Source organism: Haliotis asinina, chromosome 1 (assembly GCF_037392515.1).
Source record: "Haliotis asinina isolate JCU_RB_2024 chromosome 1, JCU_Hal_asi_v2, whole genome shotgun sequence".
NCBI lineage: Eukaryota > Metazoa > Mollusca > Gastropoda > Lepetellida > Haliotidae > Haliotis > Haliotis asinina.
The window spans coordinates 68,030,160-68,053,459 of record NC_090280.1 but is presented as its reverse complement, the minus strand read 5'-3'; the positions used below and the strand labels follow the sequence as shown (position 1 = coordinate 68,053,459).

Below are 23,300 nucleotides of genomic sequence, written 5' to 3'. Positions count from 1 at the left end.
CTATGAATTCAGGCAAACGACCTCGCAGACCGAAACCATGCAAATCCCTTAAAATGCCACATCTCCATGCCGCATCACATGCCCTCCCAAGATAAAAAAAGACAGACACAGCGTGCTGTCCATTGATCAGCGCGTTTTTAACAAATGATTCTAAACGCACCAAGTGATCGACAGTACTTCTATTTTTACGGAAGCCACATTGTGTATCTGTTATAAGGTTATTTGGACATGGGTGTCCGGGAATTTATTTTGGATACATAATTTTGCCAAGATTGCCGTTGATTCTGTTTAAAAGTACGCCGTGCTTTAGCATTTAAAATTTAAAATTTATTTAAATTGTGCACCATAGGATGCCGACGGAAATAATGTTCTGCTTTTTCCTAGCCTTCCTAGCTTGTTTGCATTCATCACTGAACCATGGTTTTCTTATGTGTGGAACTGCCTACGACTTTGGTATACACTCATCACTTATGGAGTTCAATTCATCGGAGAAGCATTTAATAGCATCAGGAACGTCAATAAAACGTTCAGGTTTAAGTTTTTCAGCACACAGTTTTTCATATAAAGCCCAGTTAGCCTTTTTGAAATGCAGCCTTGATGATGGAGGAACATCAGATGGAGTTACAGGTTTTAGTATAGTAGGAAAATGGTCACTTCCACAGAGGTCATCGTGGACTGACCATTCGAATTCATTAAGTAGTTCTGAATTTGTGAGTGACAAGTCGAGATCAGAATAGGTCCCTGTCCCAGGGTGTAAATATGAGTTGGAACCATCATTATAAATGCATTAATCATTATCAGAACAAAAGTCCTCCAGTAATTTACCTTTAGCGTTTGTAGTTACACCACTTCCCCAGAGTGGGTTGTGCCCATTCAGATCTCCCATTATAATACAGGGCTTCGGGAGTTGGTCATACAGAGCTTGAAGATCAGTTTTGTGAAACGTCAAAGACGGAGAGATATAGAGAGAGCATAGTGTAAATGCAACGTACAAAGTTAGTCGTACTGCAACGGCCTGCAGATTAGTAGTAAGTGAAACGGGGCTGTGGATAATATTCTCTGTGACTAGAATGGGAGATCCTCCCGTGGCCTTATCACCTGGAGGTGAGAAACATTGATATGCTTTGTAATGACGAAGGTCCAAAGTATCAGTCTGTTTTAAATAAGACTCCTGCAAACAGATCGCAGATGTAAAATCTTGGACTAATAGCTGTAATTCATGTAAATTAGTCCTCAATCGTCTGCAATATTATTGGAATAAACGATTATGGAATAAATCTTTTGGGGGGATTTATTGAGAATATACCCCGCACTCTTTTGGAGGGTGACAAGCTATGTGCCCTAGAATGGACGTTTTCAGATACGTCCATGTGTTCAAGAGATTCATATTTGTTGATCAACTGAATTCTATTTTGTGACCCTTTTGGGGCTCTGCCACGTTGTTGCTTTGAAGCATCAGACTTAGGTTTGGGTTTAGTTTTAACAATTTGTTGTCTATCAGCTGTTGAATGAGACTCCGAGCGTGACTGTAAAGATGATTTATGATCAGAAGATTTTGATGTACTAGGAAGTGATTCCTCAGTCTGGGATGATATAGCAGGGTATAAAAACCTGTGGGGAGTCGGAACTGACCCAAGTCGAGGTAGTTTGGCATCCTGTGGATGATCTTGTTATTTTAGAGCTGGATTCGGATGATGATTTTGCTACTGTAGCATAACAGAGATAAGAAAAAGAGATATTTTCCGTAAATTGTATTGTGTTCATTGCCATTTGCTTTTTCTAAATTGGATACCTTTACTCATGTTCAAGGTCTTGTGAGTAGAGACCGTGACCGGAATCCACACAAAAGATTCAATACTCATCAGATTGCTTGCTTTTGGTTTCTTGCCGCACGCAACTAATAGCGCACCCAAACGTAAGCGTCTAATGTTCTTTACGTTCCAAGCAATTCCTTGAATACCCTTAGATACTGTGAAAGGGTTCAGCTTTAATGGTGTCTTGTCCGGAGTCTCAATAACAAGGAAATGTGGCCAATACTCAATCGATAGAGACGGTCTGTGGTCAGTATCAACAGGATCAAGTGGACGTTTTGTTTTTGTTTTTTGTTTTTTTTGGGGGGGGTATTTCATAAGCCATGGTTGGTGTCATATGGTTCATCATCCGAACTCCCCACCCACCACGGAGTATCACAAGGACAATGATGAAACTAGCGTGCCTCCAAGTTCCAGCACCAAGGATACCCGGATGATATACTCCAGCAGAAGAATTAAAAGATTAATAATTCCACCAGATTGGCCCATGAGCCACCGCCTTCTGGCATAAGACTCTAGGCAAAAACATAAACTCGTAAAATTGAAATTCCGAAGGTCCAAAAATGGACTAAGACCTAATAATACACAAATAAAAATTCTCAAAATTACGTGCAACATTACATATAGTAATGCTCAGGGATTGGAGTGACCAGCCCTTTGTTTGAAATGGGCCCAGTCAACCACCGGTCTAGGTGAAGTTATTGCCGAAGTGGTGTGTTGAGCATTAGGAACACTGGTCCTGCTCCCATGCCTTCAACCACCAGGATCCTCTCTTCCACCGACACAGGGCCGCAACCCACGGCAAATGAGTTGGTGGACCAAATATGCCCAAGGGTCCACAACGGGGAGAACGGTTCTTGGCGTTACCCAGCACCCACCTCGAGGAGGTGGCCATTCACGGGAGCCTGAGGAAGTCAGAGTTACTAACTGTATTAGGGATAAGATATCAAAATCCTCCTACTGTGAAATGTTTGAAAAAGCAAGCATGTGACCGTGGAATGGTAGGGTATTCATGTATGAGCTCACGGAATTACTAAAGGAACAACATATTGGATTACAATTAACGCCTACTGATTGTGCTTTTGGAAAATATTTGAAGGGTTGGAAGATGGAAGTTCAAAGAAATATAAACTTCGGGGATATAAAACAATTGGTATTTCATAAAGTGAATGAAGAACTGAAAGATTTAAGAGGTATTAAATTTCAACTAACGTTAAACATGACACTAGAGAAACAATAGGCGGATGGAGCTACTGAATACACCAGTGTTTACTTCGGAGGTAATAACCAGATACTATCAACTCTTCCATTAACAGGTCATTCGAAAAAATTCGTGAAGCACTAGAACGATACACTAATAGGGGGTCTGGTTGGGGGGTTGATAAGACAAACCTGGTCTATCTGCATACAGCAAACTATAAAGCATTGAGAGGTGGATCATTCTTACACCTGCCTGTGCATTTTAAGAACAAACCAGTTACGGTTAACGTTAAAAATAGTGGTGATGATTGTAGGAGGGATAGTGATAAGATCTGCTAAATTTCCAGCTGAAAAAATCAGAAAATTCAGATAGACTTTCCAGTTATCCAGAAGATGATGGGATACATTGGGACGGTATTGATGAACCTAACCCTATCTCTCAGTGGTCAAAAGTAGAGAAACAGAATCCAGACTTAGCTATTAACATATTCGGACACAAAGGTAAAAATGTAATAGTGCATAGGATAAGTCCTTTATTCTATAAGAATGGGCGTAAAACAATCTATATTTATGACACAAGGTGAAAAATATCACTATACGTGGATTAAGTATTTCAGCCGACTATTGTATGATCAACTGAAATATAAAGGGAAGAAACACTTCTGTGAAAGGTGCCTTCATGGGTTTTCTAGGTTTTTTTCGGATCTGCTCCTTTCACACAGGGATGATTCCCGAGGTGTAGGGGAGACAGCAGTACGTATAGATATACCGACCAAAAACAACAAAAGTCAGTACCATACATTATCTACGCCGACTTCGAAGCTATTATTAAACCAATCGATACTGTTGCTCCATCCACTAACAATAGTTTCACACAGAAAATTCATGAAGCGTTTGGGTTTGGGCATGTGGTCGTCCGTTGTGATGGCCAAACTAACCCTCCAATCAATTATAGAGGCCAAGCCGCAGCTGAGAAATTTCTAAAGTGTTTACAACACGAGGAGGAGATCAAGAGAAAATTACGTAACGTAACACCAATGCATATGACCCAAGTAGATCGCGTGGCTCACATCAAAAGCACACATTGTCATGTATGCTGTAAACCTCAGTGATTCAGGGTGAAACCACTGCCACGTGACAGGCAAATAAGGAGGTGCGGCTCACAATCAGTGTAACTTGAAGTTACGCATCAACCCTAAGCTTATTCATATCCCGGTGGTGTTTCACAATTTACAAGGGTATGATTCACACTTGATTATGCAAGCTATTTTAAAAGTAGAAGGAAACATATCTTGTATCCCAAACAATATGGAAAGATATATATCCTTTTCGTTAAACAGGTTGAGATTCATAGATAGACTGACGAGTTTCACAAGATGATTATTAACACATGAAAAATGTGTTGGAACAATTAAGCTGTAAGAATCTTGGTTACCACGATTTATATTTGAAAAAGGATGTGTTGTTGCTGGCAGATATGTTTGAGATATTCAGAAAAACGTGTTTGAAACCACATGGTATTATTCAAGTACTGGGCTATCGTGGGATGCCAGATGTGAAGTTAGAATTATTCACAGATTACGAGATGCATCTGTTTATTGAGAAAGCGGTAGTATTTCTATGGTTTCAAAACGTTGTGCTAAAACAAACAACAAGTATGTGGAAGGTTATAACCCTAGTAAACCTACAAACATCCAATCTACCTCAATGCTAACAACCTGTACAGCTGGGCTATGAGTCAATATCTACCAACAGGGGTATTCAAATGGGTGCCTGACTGGCAGATGGGTGCCATGAGTATTTCACCTCATTCTGATAAGGGTTATATACTCGAAGTGGACTTAGAATACACGGAGGAATTGCACCAGTCTCACAATAGTTACCTTCTGGCACCCGACCCGAACGGTTGAGGGTTAACCAAGACTGGATGTCTGAATACCAACAAAACCTTATGAATGGACCACTATCAAATGTAGAAAAACTCGTACCGAATTTGATGAATAAAACAGAGTATATCGTTCACTATCGAAATTTACAGCTATATCTATCACTGGGTATGAAGCTGACTAAAGTACATAGAATACTGAAGTTCAATCAAAGCCCATGGGCGGAATCATACATCAGGATGAACACAGACCTGAGAAAGCTGGCCACCAACGACTTCGAGAAAACCCTGTACAAACTAATGAACAACTCCGTATTCGGCATTTATGAAAACATGTTAACATGAAGCTAGTTCGGTCGAGTGAGGACAAGCTCAGGAAACTGATAGCAAGCACGGCGTATAATAGAAGTGTTATATTCGATGATGACTTAGCAGCCATACATATAAAAAAAGAGTCACATTAAACTTAATCAACAGCTCTATGTTGGTATGAGCATTCTAGACCTTTCCAAATACCTGATGTATGACTTCTACTATAACGAGCTCAAGAAGCAATATGGTGACAGGTGTGGTGTGTTGTACACGGATACTGATTCCCTGCTGACGGAAATTCAAACCGAGGATGTGTATGAGGACATGAAAAACAATATAAATATGTACGATACCAGTCATTATCCCAGAGACCACCCTATGCACAGCCAAGACAACGACGACGAATAAAAACGTGGTAAAAAGACATATCAAGCACACCCTCTACCAACAGGCCCTATCCGAGAAAAAACATTCAAACACCACATGAATTCACATCGTAGTAACGGGCATAAGATGTATGGGTTGATTTTGAATAAGACGTCTCTATCACCCATGGATTCAAAACGATGGATAGCCGCTGATGGTGTCAATACCTACGCTTACGGTCATTAAGATATTTAAATTACATATACATAATGGAGAAAGTTTACACCAACCCTCGGGGATATTGGAAAGGGACAGATGCTATTATAAAGCCACACGCGTTTCATGAGAATAAGCCAAAGCCTGGTTGCAGAAACAAGCTATATGGCAAGTATACTTACCTGCACCGAGATATATACACAGGAGAAATTTCGTCATTCATATCCCTAATCAAGTTCACGAGGCCGACCTGTTGTTTCTTCCACACGACACAGTCAGAGGTAAAACCCACAAATATGCACTGACAGTCGTCAATGTAGCCAGTCACTACAAGGAAGCGGAACCCTAGACCACGAAGGATGGGACACAAGTAGCCCGCGGATTCGAGCACATATACAAACATAGTCCGCTGACGTGGCTTTCCCAAATGCAAGTCGACCTGGGTAGAGAATCCATAGGTGCCGTGTCACAACTGCTAGCCAAACGCAATGTCAAGATAAGGAGGGGTGTGGCAGGAGAACATCGAAGCCAAGCAATATTGGAGAGATTCAATCGCTCCTTAGTCGAACGTTTGTTTGCGCACCAACTTGCAGTCAGTCTGCTGGTCGCAACACGGAATGGGTAGTGCAACTTCCATGTGTGGTTGATTTCATGAATCACGAAGTAACAAGACTACTCCATAAGAGGCCAGTCGACGCAATCCATATGAAATCCGTTGTAACTGAGGCAGCAGCACCCCGTCAAAAAAGAGAAAAAAAAATCAGATCGTGCACTCGTTAGATATTTATATCAACCAGGTGAATACGAGGGAGACACACGTAAACTTGCTACAGCTCCTGTCTGGTCCATGAAAACATACAATATCGATCGAGTGGATGTCAAAGACAGTGAACCTAACTGGTACTTCCAGGTACAATGGTCCGTGCGAGGATTCGTTCGCGAGGACTTACAAATCATACCTTGATCTTTTAACTTCTGGGATGTAGTCTTTTTCTTCTCGTATATCCCGGAGTTGTGTCTCATACCTAGCACATAATTTATTGACTTCCTCGTCTGATTCATTTTCTGAATCTTATCAGCAGTGATGTTTTCTCCTAAATACTGTTTTCCCTTACCACCCACGACTAGCGTTATCACTCTGTCACGCTGCTTGTTGTCCCTTTGTACCTCTAACATCTGCTCTAGTAATTCATTGCATTCCATTTTATAATATAGTACTCTAGTTTTTATTTTCAAAAAACCATTCCCGCTCTGATTTACTCATCACATCGTTCTCTCTCAAACACTCCTCAAACGAATCCCTGTCCTTCTGCTCTCTCAAATCTTTCAACGCCGAGTTGAATTTATGTATCAGCACCCATATGCTGTGATTTGCGTGTCGCCTAGAGAAGGCTACATACGACAGTATGTCTCTCTTTTTTGTTATCCTGGATGAGCAACGTTGGTTTCCCTTTAAATTGGTTGTGAAACAATGTTAAATACTCTTGTAGCCGTGTCGACTCTGTGTACGTCCGGGTCCGTCATCACCCAAGCTCTTTCCTTGTAAGTCCTGTTCATGTTTATAGTAGGGCACAAGATAACGATTTTTTTTCAAATACTTCCTTATAATATCCATCCAACAAGTCCAACACGAAAACGGCCTTCCCACAACCCGTCTGCCCGCATATAATAGCGCAGAGTGGATCGTGGGTAAGCCCACAGCCTAGTGGACTTGTCGGGGAGACTTATTGTTGGGGTGACTTGCAGTCGGCTGTCTGCAGGACCTCCCACTAGTAGATGGCTTGCACGAATGTCCCATTGTCTTTATTAAGTTGCGCGTTTCTTCCATTGTCGATGCAGCGCCCGCTACCGCGTAGTGTGTTGTCATCCGTCAACCTGATATCCAACCATAACGCCTACTTTGTTGTAATATAATCCACGATATTCACAGAGTATAAATCCAGTTCACTGACCAAGTCAACTAATGAGTTTCGTTTGATCGTTTGGTAGCTTCTTTATTTCATCCCACTGCTGGTACCCTCTCATTCCATGGCTACATAACTGATTAGGCACTCCCTCTACGGTCACTTCTACTTTGATGATTTCTGGATTGAATAACTTGTCTCTTTATAATGGATCGTACTGCTTCACGGGTATGATCAATATACCTTTCATCGACCGCGCCAGCACGTTCATGTTGATATTCCATATGGTGTCGCTCTTGTCACGTACTATCATTCAGTGTCGCAGTATCCTATAGTACGGGTTGATCAGTATATCCGGGAAGCACTTGATGCCACCATTTTGATAATTATCATTTTGCTACAAAGTTTTCAATTATAAAAGTCGCGCCATTCCCTTGCAATGACAGCTTTCAGTGCAGTGACTCACCTTCCGTGATCAACCATGATCTCAACCCATTTAGGACTTATCAGGCGATGATCACTTGTTCAAAAGCTGCATGAATTGGACTTGCCTGTGCAACAAGAATGGCGACAGTTTCGTCTGCAGCCACTGAAAGGGGTATGCTACGTAGGGTACAGGCAGTTACGTGGATGGTACACCAAACATTGTTTGTTCCGTGTTACCAGCTTTCATATAAACGTTTTCTTCACATACAGCTTCACATGCTGATCCTCCCTGCAGCTAAACACTAGGTAAAGTTATTATATTGATTCAAACAAATGTTTGTATTGTGTCATAACTGACCTTTGGGGATGGGGGCAGACCACCAATGTTATAATCAGCCGAAACATAAAACATTGTATTTTTGGGATGCTTCAGCTTTTCCCTTGTATTTATACCTTATGTTTTGAATACGTATTTATGGTATATTCTTGTTTTCTGTGCATTATTAATATAACTTAAAGGCAAATGTTTCTGACATAGAAGACCAAGTAATGTATCAAGTAAATTAAATTAAGATCTGGATTAAGATCTTTGCCATGGTTAATGTTATTATATTGATACTTTGAAAAAGCATAATGTATTGTGATGCCTTTTGTCTATGTTCAGACACTCGTTGGATTTGGGATGATGTGAACCAAAGTGGATGGGAAGGTATGGAGTTAATGTTGGTGTGTGGTGACCGCCTTGTTTGCACGGTATTTAGTGACAGGCCAGTCCATAAACAAGATGGTGTGCAGTACTAACAAAAAGTACCTACCGAAGAAAACTGGGTTTGTCTTTTCACTCTTGTTCACAGAAGCTTTTACTTTAGTGCCTTCGTAGATTAAACTGACCATGTTCCACTCATTTCTCTAAAACACATAAACATAACATAATATTATAAAAAAATGTAACATAATATTATCAAAACCCACTATAAGTAAACGACTGATCAGTAGTGGAGTGTAACGAATAGGACTGAGACTAGGTTTACTTGGATCAAAACCTAATTTACATGAAAATAAACATGCCCCTGGCAATACATTTCAAAGTGAGTGAGTTAACATAACATATTGCACCAAATCGTCACGTGAACAATTTAATTATTATCAATATTAAAACTATTAAACTGAGAACGTAAAAACCTGCCATCGAAGGACAGTAAAAATACTAGATTATCACAGATATGAACATAAAACTAGCTTGTGAAAAAGTGATCACCGTACTTACAGTACCTTTGCTACCTGCATGGACCCTAGTTGGATTTACATCATCTCTTCAGCTGGTAGCAATTTAGACACATCTAGCCAAAACTTTAAAATACACATATGCTACGATTAAAAACATTGGAAAGTTTAAATTTACTATGAGTATTTTGGGACTTACGTACCCTCTAAGGAGGCCAATAGTTTTACAGTACTTTCACCCCCTCGAGAATACAGCCACTAATAATCTGAGTTACTAATTCAAACTTCCGATAGTAAATTATATATCTATTTACACATCCACTAGCAAATCGACTCCTTTTGAAAATGAAATAATTAAATGAGGACTAATATCGTTAAAAAGATCCTTCAAACTTCGTGAATTAAAATACTCATCAATATCTTGTGATGGAATATTCAACACAGTCAAGCAAAACATCCTTGACCGTGATTGTTTCATGACAAGCGATACAAATCGGAGGATCTTCACCTTTCAATAAATATTCATGAGTATATCCAATGCGTCGTCGTATAATGACCTCTCCAAATCTGGTGAGTGAGTGAGTTAATATTTAACGTCAAATCGGCAATATTTCAATCATATCGTGACGAGAAAATTTAATACTGAAATGGAAGATATGTTATTATAAATAAGCCCGTCGTCAAAGGACAGTAAAACAACTAGAATATCACAGTTACAATTTAAAACTAGTGTGGAAAGTTAAAACTAATATCACTATCTGGGCAAAACAATATAAAAAAATCAGCACACTAGGGACCATGGGGACTTACAATACCTTTGCTACCTGCATGGACCCTAGTTGGATTTACACCATCCCCTCAGCTGCTGGCGATTGTAGGGAAATGTAGCCAAATTAAAGTGACAAAAATACTGCGTTTAAAAAATGGCTAAGTTTAAATTTGACTTTGAAGGTTTGGGGACTTACGTACCCTCTCAGGGGGACAATAATTTTACGATACTTTAACCCCCTTTGAGGGTACAGCCACTAACAATCGCAGTTGCTAATTCATACTAGCATGTTTAAAATACGAACTTTCTAATTACAAAACATATTACATAGTATTCAAAATTTATGTAATAATTAACATTACAAAGATCCTTCATTGTTTCGACATTAAAATATTTATCACTTGTAATGGCCAAATCAATACAGTCAAGCAAGACATGCTTGACTGTGATTCCTTTATCACAAGGCATACAAAACGGAGGATCCTCACCTTTAAGTAAATATTCATGAGTGTATCTAGTATTGCCAATGCGACATCGCCGCATAATGACCTCCTCAAATCTGGACTGACAACCCAAGTAGGTGTAACCAATATAGGGTTTTATTGCAAGTAATTTATTGATACCTTCCTGGGTGTCCCACTTCTTCTGCATCAGATCACGGATATACATTCTAATTGTAGCTTTATAGTCTGAGTATGGAATAAGAAGTGGTGTTACAGATTTGCTGGGTGCTGCTTTGGCATAAAGATCGGCCATTGTGTTCTCAGAGATTCCTATCTGACTGAGTAACCAACAGAAGACGATGTCACATTGGCCAGTAGCAAGATCATTATTTAACTCAATAATTTCTATTAAAAGTGGATGTTTACAAGATAAGTTTAATAGCCTCAAGACAAGAAAGAGAGTCAGAAAAGATTATATATTGTTTATGTTTAGGATGTTTGCTTCTGCTGTGAAAATAGAGGTGTTATCCAATAATCTAGAAGATGTTGTTTTGGATCCAATGACAGTGACATAAGCAACTGCGCCACCATCCTTAGACCCATCAGTATATAAGGATTTGTATGCACTGTATTTACTTTTTAATTGATTGTTTTCTTGTTTATGCTGTAATTCGTCAGTTTCTGATTTTCTAAACTTTGTCAATGTAAGGTCAACTTGTGGCCTAACTAACTGCCAAGGAGGAGAAGAAAGAAGACGGGAAGGAGATATGTTCTCTAACTGGACGCCAGCAGCAGAAATATATTGTTGGATTCTTATCCCTAGAGGTGGAACAAGTGAAGTTTTTTTATTATACAAATCCTCATAAAGAGGATTAAAACACAGTTATGAGCAAGATTGGATTCATTTGAATATGACTTTGTAATATATTGTAAAGACAATTTGATACGGCGAAGTTTTAAAGATGGCTCATAGGCCTCAACGTAGAGACTGTCAAGGGAAGATCTTCTGAATGATCCAAGAAAAAGTCTCAGACCTTGATGATGCACAGAATCTAATAACTTTAAGTTACTTTTGCAGGCCCCACCATATGCAATGGAGCCGTAATCAAGTTTCGATCGGACCAGAGATCTATATAAATGAAGGAGGGTAGTTTGGGTAAGTACTTAATATGTGGCAGAAAGGTTAGATGCGAGGCAAAGATGAGACCCAGAAATTTAGCTTTCTTCACAACTTGGGTGTGCCATTTCGGGGTCTTCATGGGGTTTGTATCTCCTACAAAAATCGACCAGTTTATTTTGTAAAAAATAATATCCAACACACACTAAATACATAGCGATGCCACCCATCGCGTCTGCTGCCTCAAATCTTTCAACACCAAATAAATTTTTGTGTCAGCACCTAGATACTTGCATGTCGGCCTGAAAACGCTAAATACGATAGTATGTCTCTGGTTCTTGTTATCTCTCTATTAGTGCTGCAGGTATCCAGAATGAAAATCGTGTTTCCTTCAAATTGGTTGTGAAAAGGTTTTAAATACTCTTGCAGTCGTGTAGTAAACCTGGGTTGACTGTGTAAGTCCGTTTCCGTCATTACCCAAGGTCTAGCCTTGTGTCTTGTTCATGTCTATTTTGGGACATAAGATAATGATTTTGTCAAATACGTATTTATCGTATCTCTCTAACAAATCCAGTACGAAAACGGTCTTCCCACAAGAAGTCTGCCCACATATTATAGCGCAGTGCAGATTGCAGGAAACATTAAGATACTAAGTACAAAAAATAAGGGAACCCCTGGTTTTGTTTAACATGTTTGATTTCATTATTGGTCACAATTTGAAAGCTGCTTCGATAGACTTAGTAGCGAGTGTATCCACCTCGTGCATCCACACAAGCTCGACACCATGACGGCATGCTGGACACCAATCGCCGGATTGCCGCCCTTGGAATCAAGCCCGACTCTCGCTGTAATGCTCTCGCTATAATGCTCTCGCTATAATGCTCTAATTGGCTGGTGCATGGTCCATGCAACGGACTCTTCGCCCTAAAACGTCCCACAAATGTTCAGTGGGGGACAGATATGGGGATTTGGCAGGCCATGGTAACGTTGGAACGGCTAATTGTTGCAGAAAGTCTACAGCAATTTTAGCCCTATGAGGACGGGCATTATCGTCCCGAAAGACGAAGTTTCGACCAGTTCTTTGAGCGAATGGAACAACGTGGGGCCGCAAAATTTCATCAACATAGCGTTGACCTGTCAGATTTAGACGGAGGATGACCAAATCTGTCCTCCTATCGAATGAGATTCCACCCCAGACCATGACAGACCCCCTTTCCCACGGTAAGAATACACCTATACGTCCGTCAGTGAACCTTAAACAAAAGCGGGACTCATCGCTGAACATCAGATTTCTCCAGTAACGGTTGCCAAGCCTGTGACGTTGTTAAGCCCTCTGTAAATGGAGACGCCTGTCATGGCCATACCTTTGAATGAACATCTTGACTTGAGACCTCTGTCACGGAGCCTATTGCGTACGGTGGAGTTGGAAATCTGCACACCCGTGGCTCTAAAGAACTCAGTTTTCAGTGCTGGAGTGACAAATCTGTTCCTCAGGAGCGTGTTTTGTCTTGGTGTGATTTTCCCACGTCGTCCAGGAACAGGTCTGACTTTCATATCACCCGTTTGACTGTAGACATTGATGAGACGTGAAATGACGCTACATGATTCTGGGACTGCCCATCCTCTATCATGCCTATTGCTTGCCATTTCTGTGCAATTGTCATGTAATGTTTTGGTGGCATTTTTCCAATGAGAGAGACTCAACGACACAGTGAATTTCATACGCTTACTCGCACGTGCAAGAAGCAATGCACGTGCATCATGTACAGTTGACATTAAAGTTAAACATGGCTCAGTTTCCAGTGCTGCGTTCGGATACAGTAGTCAAGAGCCTTTTGTGTCCCATTCATGTTTACCTTCCCTTAAGTTTTGTACTTAGAAGATGGCTTGCACAAATCTCCCACTGTCTATATTAAGTTGGGCCTTCATAATTACAATTTTAATTTACCAGATGTTTGAGCCTTCGTCGTTATTTGAATAGTTACACCCTCGCTTCCGTTGTCGATATGACGTCCACTACCATGTTGAGTGTTATCCAGGTATGATCAACATACCTTTCATCGACCGCGTCGGCACGTTCATGTTGATATTCCATACCATGTCGCTCTTGTCACGTACTATCATTCTGTGTCGCAGTATCCTATCGTACACGACGGCCATTTTTCCCGAGTACTGATTTCGAATCTGGCGTGTAAGATCCGAACTAGTCACCATGTCAAACTCCTTACGATGTGTTGTCGATCTCGTAACTACCCTCATCACCGTTCGGCGTACGCACAACTTCGCTGTAATCATTGAGGGTGAGTTCGTATTCCAGCCTGTCACCCAATGTGGCTTGGTGAAAGGGTACATGCCCAACTAGCAACTACTGGGACACAAAACCTATTCCCATAAGCATTAGTGATCAGCCGTTAATCCGTCAGCCGTTAATCCCCCGTTCCGTAGCCTACTCGGTTTGCCAATTCTCTGTTGTCGTCTATAGGCAAGCACCTTGTTACCGCTAATTTTTATGGTGGACTTCTTGACTAAAGCACGGTCCTCATTATTCACGATGGTGTTGTTTGAAGTCAACGTGATGTTAAACGCCAGTCGTACGGTACTTGGCTGTATGATGTCATTCTTACCCAAGTTTGGGAATCCAACCAACAGTTTTTGGTTCTGGTCTGTCTTATTGCGGTTATTCGTAATAGTCACCGACTGACGCATGGTTTTGATGCCTAGTGGTTCTCTTAATCTTCCAAAAGGATTTAGGTTTCTACCAGTCGACATTATTATTTAATATAATATCATTTAAAAATTATAGACGATATCCAGGATGATTTTTGGAGCTACTCTCCCTCCTGATGATTGAGCAGCCAGCAATTGAAAATACTTGACGATTATTACGATGGATTGAAAAGCGAGAAAAACCACATCGAGCCTCAGGGTCGAGGCTATTCAAAGTTTACCATAGACGATAGGAGCACTCTACGTCTTAAGAACAATTCGGAGGTTGACATCATTAACAGGCGCACTAGAAAACCACTAGCCAGTCGCCATCTGCAAGCTAAGAGATCCGAATTGAGTCGTAGTGAGTCTCAGCGAAACGGAAGACGATGATATTAGGCGTCGTATCACGGAAAGACTACACAATTTTGAAGACGAGAGACGTACACGATTGGAATCCGCTTCCTTGAATCATGAACAGCTTCGATCCCAGATAACCCGCATTCGGGAAACAATTGATAGAATACTGAACGAGGAAAGCAGACAGGATCCGAATATTGTTCCGAACAATCTTCTGTAGATATTCTGTAACGTCACCATCAATTAACAGGCCATCAATAAAATTATTTATGATATCTTTAAATTCTGACATGGCATGTTTAACACTCTTGTTGCAGATGCCTACACCTTTGAATTAGAATGATGTTTTATCCCCTCTAGTTGTGCTTGTAACTCTCTCCCTGATCACAGTTTGATAGTAAGACTTCCCATTCTTGGCAGATTTAGCTGCTTTGATTGCTCCTTCAGCTGCTATGTCTATATTCTCCTTTTGAAAAATAATGTTTAGCTGTATGAAAGCAGGGATAACATCCATAAGAATATGCATGGTGGTGAGAAATCGTACTTCTGGCAGTGAAGTTTTTCTCTTTCTGACTAGATTTATCATTGGACTTGAAATAAGTGACCAGGGGTTTCCAATTCCAATAAATTGCAGGGCATTGTAAAATGGCATTGTGAAAGGAAAACCATCTCACATCATGGACTTGCTTTGGCTTGATTTCTTCAGATTCACGGATTTTCTGAATTGCTTTCAGTTCCAATATCCTCTTGGTTGAGTGCCTGAAATGGTAGAAGAGGTCAGTAAGTGTCTTATCAAAAGTTTTGATATAAGACACATTGTCTGTAGCTTTTGATGTACAAAGAGCAAGTCTATGTGCATAGCAATGTACACATACTAGGTGTGGTTACCCGGAAACGGCCACCTCCTCCTGGTGGGTGCTAGGTAACGCCAAGAACCGTTCACCCCGTTTGCCGTGGGTTGCGTCCCTGTGTCGGTGGATGAAGGGATCCAGGTGGTTGAGGGTATGGGAGCAGGACCATTGTTCCTTTTGCTCAACACACCACTTTGGCCCTGACTTTACCTAGACGGGTGGTTGAATGGGCCCGGTTCAACCAATCGGCTGGTCATGCCAAGCCATGTACATGTAAATGTTGCTTCACAAATTTGAGAAATTATTTAAATTTTTGTCTTGGCTTCATGATGATTCATTTGTATTTCCATTGTACAATTCCAATTTCGTAACTTGCCTAGAGTCCTATGTCCAGAATTCAGTGGCTCATGGGCCAATCAGGTGGAATAATTACTTTTGTATTATTCTGCTTGAGTATATCATCAAGGTATCCTTGATGCTGCAGGCAGGAAACCAGCCTGTTCTTACCATTGTCCTTATGATACCCTGAGGCGGTTGGGCAGCTCGGATGATGAAGTATAGAACTTATCATGGCTTACGAAACTCCCCTCAAGAAAACAAAACGTCCTCTTGATACTACTGATCCTGATGTTGACGTCTGTCCACGGTTTATTGTAATTGAGACCAATGACAAAACTCCTTTAAAGCTGAAAGCTTATGCTGTATCAAAAGGCATACAAGGCATTGCAGGTGATGTTAGAAACTTTAGACGCTTACGAACAGTTTCTTTCCTTGTTGAGCCTAGTAGGAGGCAACAAGGAACCAATCTCCTTTCAACAAAATCATTTTCTGGCATTCCAGTGTCATTTTCATCTCACCCTACTCTTAACACTAGTAAAGGGGATTGTGAGAGACCGTGATAGACTACTTCCTGATATGCTGGAAGGACGAAGCTATGCTATTTGTCAAACGTTTCACTATCCGAAAAAAACAAAACAGATTCAACAAACCAACCCCTATTTATTTTCATTGTCCACTCCAACGGCTCCAAAATCAATAAAGGCTGATTACTGTCAGTTTCAAGTGCCAAAAGGTATGGTGACGGTGTAAATTCCTGCACATTGTCTGTTGTGTGTACTCACGGCAGCGAGAAGACCCACAAAACAGATGATTGTGACAGTAATTACAAATAATGCACCAATTTTTCGGGAGACCATTCCTCTTTCTCAAAAGAATGTCCGATTTTGAAATGCGAGATGATAATAAACAAGATGAAACTTACTCAAAATATTAATTTTGCCGAAGCGAAACAGCTTGTTCAAAGATTCGACCGACAAGAAACACATGCTTCTAAAACCAAAACACCATCTGAACCATTCTCTAAAGTCTTCCCCTGCTCAAACAAACTTGACTTGGGTGTACACTGATTCCCCAGAGATTTTTTCACATGCCATATCTACTCAGATCATTGAGCTACTTCCTCGCATGTCACAAAGTCAATCGGGGTCAGCTTCGGATCATGATTCATCATCACAGCCACCTGCAAGGTCTCAATCTTTGTCAAATATACAACAAATTCCTAAAGGAAAACCTAAACCTATGGCTGATTCTTCAAAAAAGCAAAGTGGCAAAGCCCCAAAAAGGATCTGAAAACAGAATGAAGCTTTATACGGCTTACTTGAGCACATAGACGTGTCCGAAAATGTCGAATCAAGGGAGAACAGCTTGTCTCTCTTAAAAAAGGTGCGGGGTAGATCACCAATCAACCCACCCAAATGATAATCCATTCCAAAAATATTGTACAGTGGAACTGTAGAGGCTTGAGGACGGATTTCAACGAACCTATCTGAAGCTGACAGACACTTTTGATTTACGTCAGTTCACTGCATATAATTATTTTTCATCTTCAGGTGACATGACAACTGGAGGGTAAAACAGGATGTTATCCATAGTCCTGTAACACTCACAACTAGTCTCCAAGCTGTTGCGGTGAGACTAACTCTTCACGTTACCTTTACACTATGCTCTTCCACAGCACTCCAGCAGTCTGATCCTCCAGCTCTCTATGACCAGCTTCCTAAACCTTGTATCTTAATGGGTGATATCAAGGGCCATAACCCTACTTGGGGTGGTACACATCAAACTCTATTGGAAGATTTTTTCTAGCCAATAATGACCTTTGTATATATACAATGATGATATGATACACAATGCAACTGGTACCTACTCTTCTCTGGATCTGTCTCTTGCAGACTCTTGTCTACTAAATGAATTTGAGTGGTCAGTCCACAATGACCTCTGTGGAAGTGACCACTTTCCAACTATCAGCAATTAATTCATCTGATTCTCCATCTAATACAACGTGGAATATTTCAAAGGAACACTGGTAGTTATTTAAAACGTTATCTTGCCGTTATGCTCCACATGTACGGAAACCATGGTTCAATTCAGACAGTATGCAAGCCAGAAAAGCGAGGAAAAAGGCAGAAAATTATTTCCGCCATCATCCAACTGTTTTAAATGCTCAGTGCGAAAGCCTGTCGTACCTTCAAGCAAAACACACGGCAATCGTGGAGCAACTATGTTTCCAAGATTAATTCGCACACGCCAGTGTCCAAGGTATGGAACATGGTTCAAAGAATTAAAGGCAAAGGTTCAAAATCTTCAGTTCATTTCAAAGATGGTGATAATTCAATTACTGACAAATCTCAAATTGGAAATTAATTTGGCGAAACACTTGCCAAAAATTCTTCATCGGAAAATTATGTCCCCGAGTTTCCGAAATATCAGAAACAACAAGAAAAGAAATAAAAATTAATTTTGAATAAAATAATATAATGGTGAAGAATATAATGAAGCCCTTTCATGAGTTATATACATATCAAATAATGGTGAAGATTATAATGAAGTCCTTTCAACAGCTATATACAGCTCTTGAGCAAGCTCATGACACTGGAACAGGTGATGATAATATTCATTATCAGGCACTGAAACATTTGCCTGAACCATGTCTGGTCACACTTTTAGATATATTCGACAAACCATGGACATCTGGAAATTTTCCTCCTTCATGGCGTAATGCCATTGTAGTCCCAATACCAAAACCAGGCGGAAATCATACAGATCCGTCGTATTACAGACAGATATCTTTCACTGGCTGCGTCTGTAAAACCATGGAATTCACCATGGTGAATTATAGATTAGTTTGATATCTTGAAACCAATCATCTTATCACAAATATTCAATGTGGTTTCAGGAAAAATTGCAGTACCACTGATCATTTGGTACGTTTAGAGTCCTTCGTTAAAAATGCAATAGTAAATAAAGCGGCCGTTTGCCTGTTTTCACATCAGAGGCAAACATTTACAGGCAATTTCAAGCCCGAGTGAGTTCTACCCTGTCTGATCATTACAATCAGGATCAGGGTGTTCTCAAGGCAATATTTTGTCTGGTAGACTTTGTTTAGTTTATCGAAGGTTTTCAATGATGATTTTAATATTTCTTGAAGTGGTAAAATATGCACACTATTAAAAGGCAATTGCAGTTGTGTCTAAACAGAATAAATAAATAGTGTCTTGAAAACGGCTTTAAATGTTCTAAATCTAAAACTAATGGTATACATTTTTGTAGAAAATATAAGGTTCATAAGGACCCTGAACCATCTTTAAATGGCACTCCCATCTCAGTTGTAAAGGAGGACAAGTTCTTGGGTTTAATTTTTGATTCTCATTTAACCTTCTTACCACCCATGAAATCCCTTAAAGCTAAATGCATCAAGACACTAGATTTGTTAAACTTTGTTTCAATTCAAAGTGGGGAGGGGATGAAGCTACCTTCCTCCACTTGTACATATCATTGGTGTAAATGATCTAATGATTATGAAATAGTGGAGCCTGTAAAAGCAACCTTAAACCACCTGATTCTGTCCACCACCAAGGCCTAAGACTTTGTCTTGGGTCCTTCAGAAACCTCACCTGTTGCCAGTCTCCATGTTGAGGCTGAACCATCTCTTACACAACGCCGTATAAAATTGTCTTTACAATACATTACTCAGTTACACTCTAATGCATCTATCCCTGCATATAACTGTGTGTCCAATCCCCTGCATGAGGATTTATACAAAAGAAATCTTCTCTTGTTCCACCTCTAGGGCACAGAATTAAACTATTTATTTCTGCTGCCGGCGTTAAGCTGGAAAACAGAGCTCCTTTCCGTCTTCTTTCTTCTCCTCCTTAGCAGTTGGTTACTCACTATACTCTGTATTGGCTCAGGGTGAGTACATTAACGACATTTAAATAATCAGAAAGTAATGAATTACAATATAAACAAAAATATAATCAATTAAAACATAAAGATAGCAATTATAAATCCTTATTTACAGATGGATCCAAGGACGGTGACGCAGTGGCTTGTGCCACTATCATTGGATCTAGAACAATATATTCTAGATTACCTCATAACAGCTCACAATTAGTGACAACACTAGGTTGCTTTTTGATATTGTCGCACAGTGTATGAAAAATGGGCGGACAACTTCAGTCTCACCTCTCCAAATTTCTCGTAACTTCGAGTATGTTCCCGTTATTTCAAATAGTTTTTCGTTGCTTCGATTAATTTCTTGTTACTTCAAGTTTCAGTCAAAAACTTGAAATTTCGAGTATTTCCTTGTTGCTTCAGGTTTCGTTCAAAAGTACTCACTATACTCTGTATTGACTCAGGGTGAGCAAATTAAATGAATGCATGGCTGAACTAATTATTGTGCCCATTGAGTCTATCTCAGGAGGCCTGTGGGAGTGAACCGCAACTAAGAATTCATTAAGAAATGATACCATACATTAGATAATTTTGAAGATTTGACTGAAGTCAATTTGGTCAAAAAGCACACCATTTTGGTATGAATATCAGTACGAACTGATTTTCTTCCAGTCTGCGTATACAACATGTAGTGGCGAGCACCTTCCTCTACGCGAAGCAGTTTTCATGAAAATATTTAAGGAACATTTTCAATGATTTTCATATATAGTCATTTCTAAACGTAATGTTATCTTTTTTATTAGGGCACATTCCACAATTTTCAATGGTACAGCTTAATTAAGCCTTATGCCACAAAATGTGTTGTTTAATGAGGTCTGTCCTTTGGGAGGTGGATACCGTCCGAAGCATATTTCCTTAAACTATTGGTGATAACTTCATCAGACTACACATATCAAGCATGACAGACAGGTTTGCAATTTGGAAATCTTCGAAATTACAAAATTTCGACTGAAACTCGAAGCGACGATGTAACGGGAAATTAATCGAAGGAACGAAAAAATAATTGAAATAACGAGAAAATACTCAAATTTTCGTTTTTCAAAGAAACTTGAAGCAACGAGAAAATGCTCGAAGTAACGAGAAATTAATCGAAGCAGCGAAAACATATCTGAAATAACGGGGAAATACTCGAAGATACGAGAATTGTCTATAATTTTCTTTTTATCCTACAAAAGTGGCAACATTAGGCTTTCGTACTGGACAAATCATGTAAAACTTTTGGAAATAAAGGCTATGAACTTAGTAAACGATGATATATGCATATTTTGTAACAGACCATGAAGACTTTGCTCATGTTTTTATTCAATGTGAAGTGTTTTGGAAGAGTTTGGAGTTATTTTTGTATGCCCACATTAATATGGATATGGCACCCGTGAACGGCCACCTCCTCGTGGTTGTGCTGGGTAACGCCAAGAGTCGTTCCACCCCCATTGTGGACCCAGGGGGATATTTGGTCCACCAACCCGTTTGCCGGTGGAGGAGGGCCCTGTGTCGGTGGAGGATGGGATCCTGGTGGTTGAGGGCAATGGGGGCCTGCAACCATGTTCCTGTTGCTCAATACACCACTTTGGCCCTGACTTCGCCTAGACGGTGAGACATGGTACTATTCAGTATCCTTGGTGCTGCCAGTCAGAGACCCACTAGTGTATAGCATTGTCCATGTGATACTCAGTGGGGGAGGGAGGGGCTGAGATGGTGAACTTTCTATTATTAACCATGGCTCAACCAAACAACACAAACGTGCACTAGATGATTCTTTGTCCTCTGATGAGGAAAATTTGATGGATAGATATCCAGATACATGGAGTAGTGTTTTTGGTTGTATCTTCCACTGATAGTGAACCACTAAAATTAATTCCGTTTGTCACATCAAAGGCAACTTATAGACTTGTTGGTGATGTCCAAGCTGTTAGAAACATTATATCAGGGTTTCTCCTCATAGAATGCAAAACAAGCAAAACAGTCAGCTACCTTCATAGCCACAAAACAGCTTGCAAATACAGAAGTTTCAGTTTCTCCTCACAAGTCTCTGAACAGTAGCAAAGGCATCTTGAGGGACAAAGACCGCTGGGTTGCTTACATGAGTGAAAAAGAAATCGTTACTGAACTGCAAAAGCAAGAAGTCACTCATGTTAAACGATTCACGTTTAAGAACAATGGAGAAACTTTGAATACAAACACATGCTTAATTTCTCTTTCATAACCCCAACACCCAAAGTACATAAAAGCTGGATATTGTAACATCGAAGTGGAACAGTATATTCCAAACCCACTTCGTTGTTACACGTGTCAAAAGTTTGGTCGCGGTGCCCAATCCTGCAGGAATGGTGCAACATGCTATAGATGTGGTAAAGGATCAGACTGTCTGTCTCCAAAATGTGTCAATTGTCTTGGAGATCATATGTCTTCGTCAAAGTCAAGTAATGTCTGGAAACGTGAATATGAAATGGTCAAAATAAAAATCAAAAAGGATTGTCACATATATTGAGGTAAAACGTTCAGTTAACATAGCCTACCTTCCCGCCTCCCCAGTCATCAGGTGTACCATATTCTGCAGTTCTTGCTCATCCCAATGCTAAATGTGTTCTGTCAGTTGCATGTTAGACAGACATCACCTGGATAACCATCTCTTAAAACACCTGCCTGAATCATGTCTTGAAACGTTACTTGGCATTTTTGGCCATATTTGGATAACGCAACATTTTTCCCTTTCATCGCGAAAAGCCATAGTTGTTCCTATTCAAAAGCCTGGGAGGGATTTTACAGATCCATCAAATTAGCTGCGTTTGCAAAACCATGGAGCGAATGGCGAATAATTGCTTAGTTCGGTTTTTGGAAACCAACAATCTGATTACTGATAAACAATGTGGTTTGCGTAAAAACCAAAGCACAATTGACCATTTGGTTCGTTTGGAATCATTTGTTAAAAACTCTTTTAAGAACATGCAGTATAAGTCTATTTTGATCTTGAAAAAGCATACTAATTGGAAGCATGGTATCTTAAAAGATTTGCATTCTTTTGGGTTGAGAGGTCGCTTACCTCGGTTTATATCTATTTTTTAAATGACAGACAGTTTCAAGTACGTGTATCATCAACCCTCTCAGACTACTTTCCCTACCCTACTCCACTTATACAGATCTCTCATCCGTTCGAAACTTAATTACGGCTCAATCGTTTATGGTGGAGCCTGTAAATGCAATCTCAAAATCAAGGTCTACGTCTTTACGTCGACGCCGATGAATCATCTCTTCCTCTCCTTAGAGTATATACCACAACTATATTCTAATGAGGACAATCCTGCATTTAACTGTGTTTTTAATCCTCTTTACGGGGATCTATACATTAAAACGTCTTCTCTTGTTCCGTCTGTGGGACTTAGAGTGAAACCTTTTCTGTCTGCTGGCAGCATCGAGCTA

At 40.1% G+C, this 23,300-nt stretch overlaps 1 protein-coding gene across 1 annotated transcript in view; it reads right to left on the bottom strand.

The window, feature by feature from the left end:
* Positions 1 to 23,300, bottom strand: part of LOC137296363 (shell matrix protein-like) — a 122,428-nt gene that overhangs the window by 18,001 nt on the left and 81,127 nt on the right. Inside the window, exon 5 of the mRNA XM_067828149.1 lies at positions 8,936 to 9,029. Coding sequence (XP_067684250.1) covers positions 8,936 to 9,029 — 94 coding nt within the window. The remainder of the gene's footprint in view (positions 1 to 8,935; positions 9,030 to 23,300) is intronic.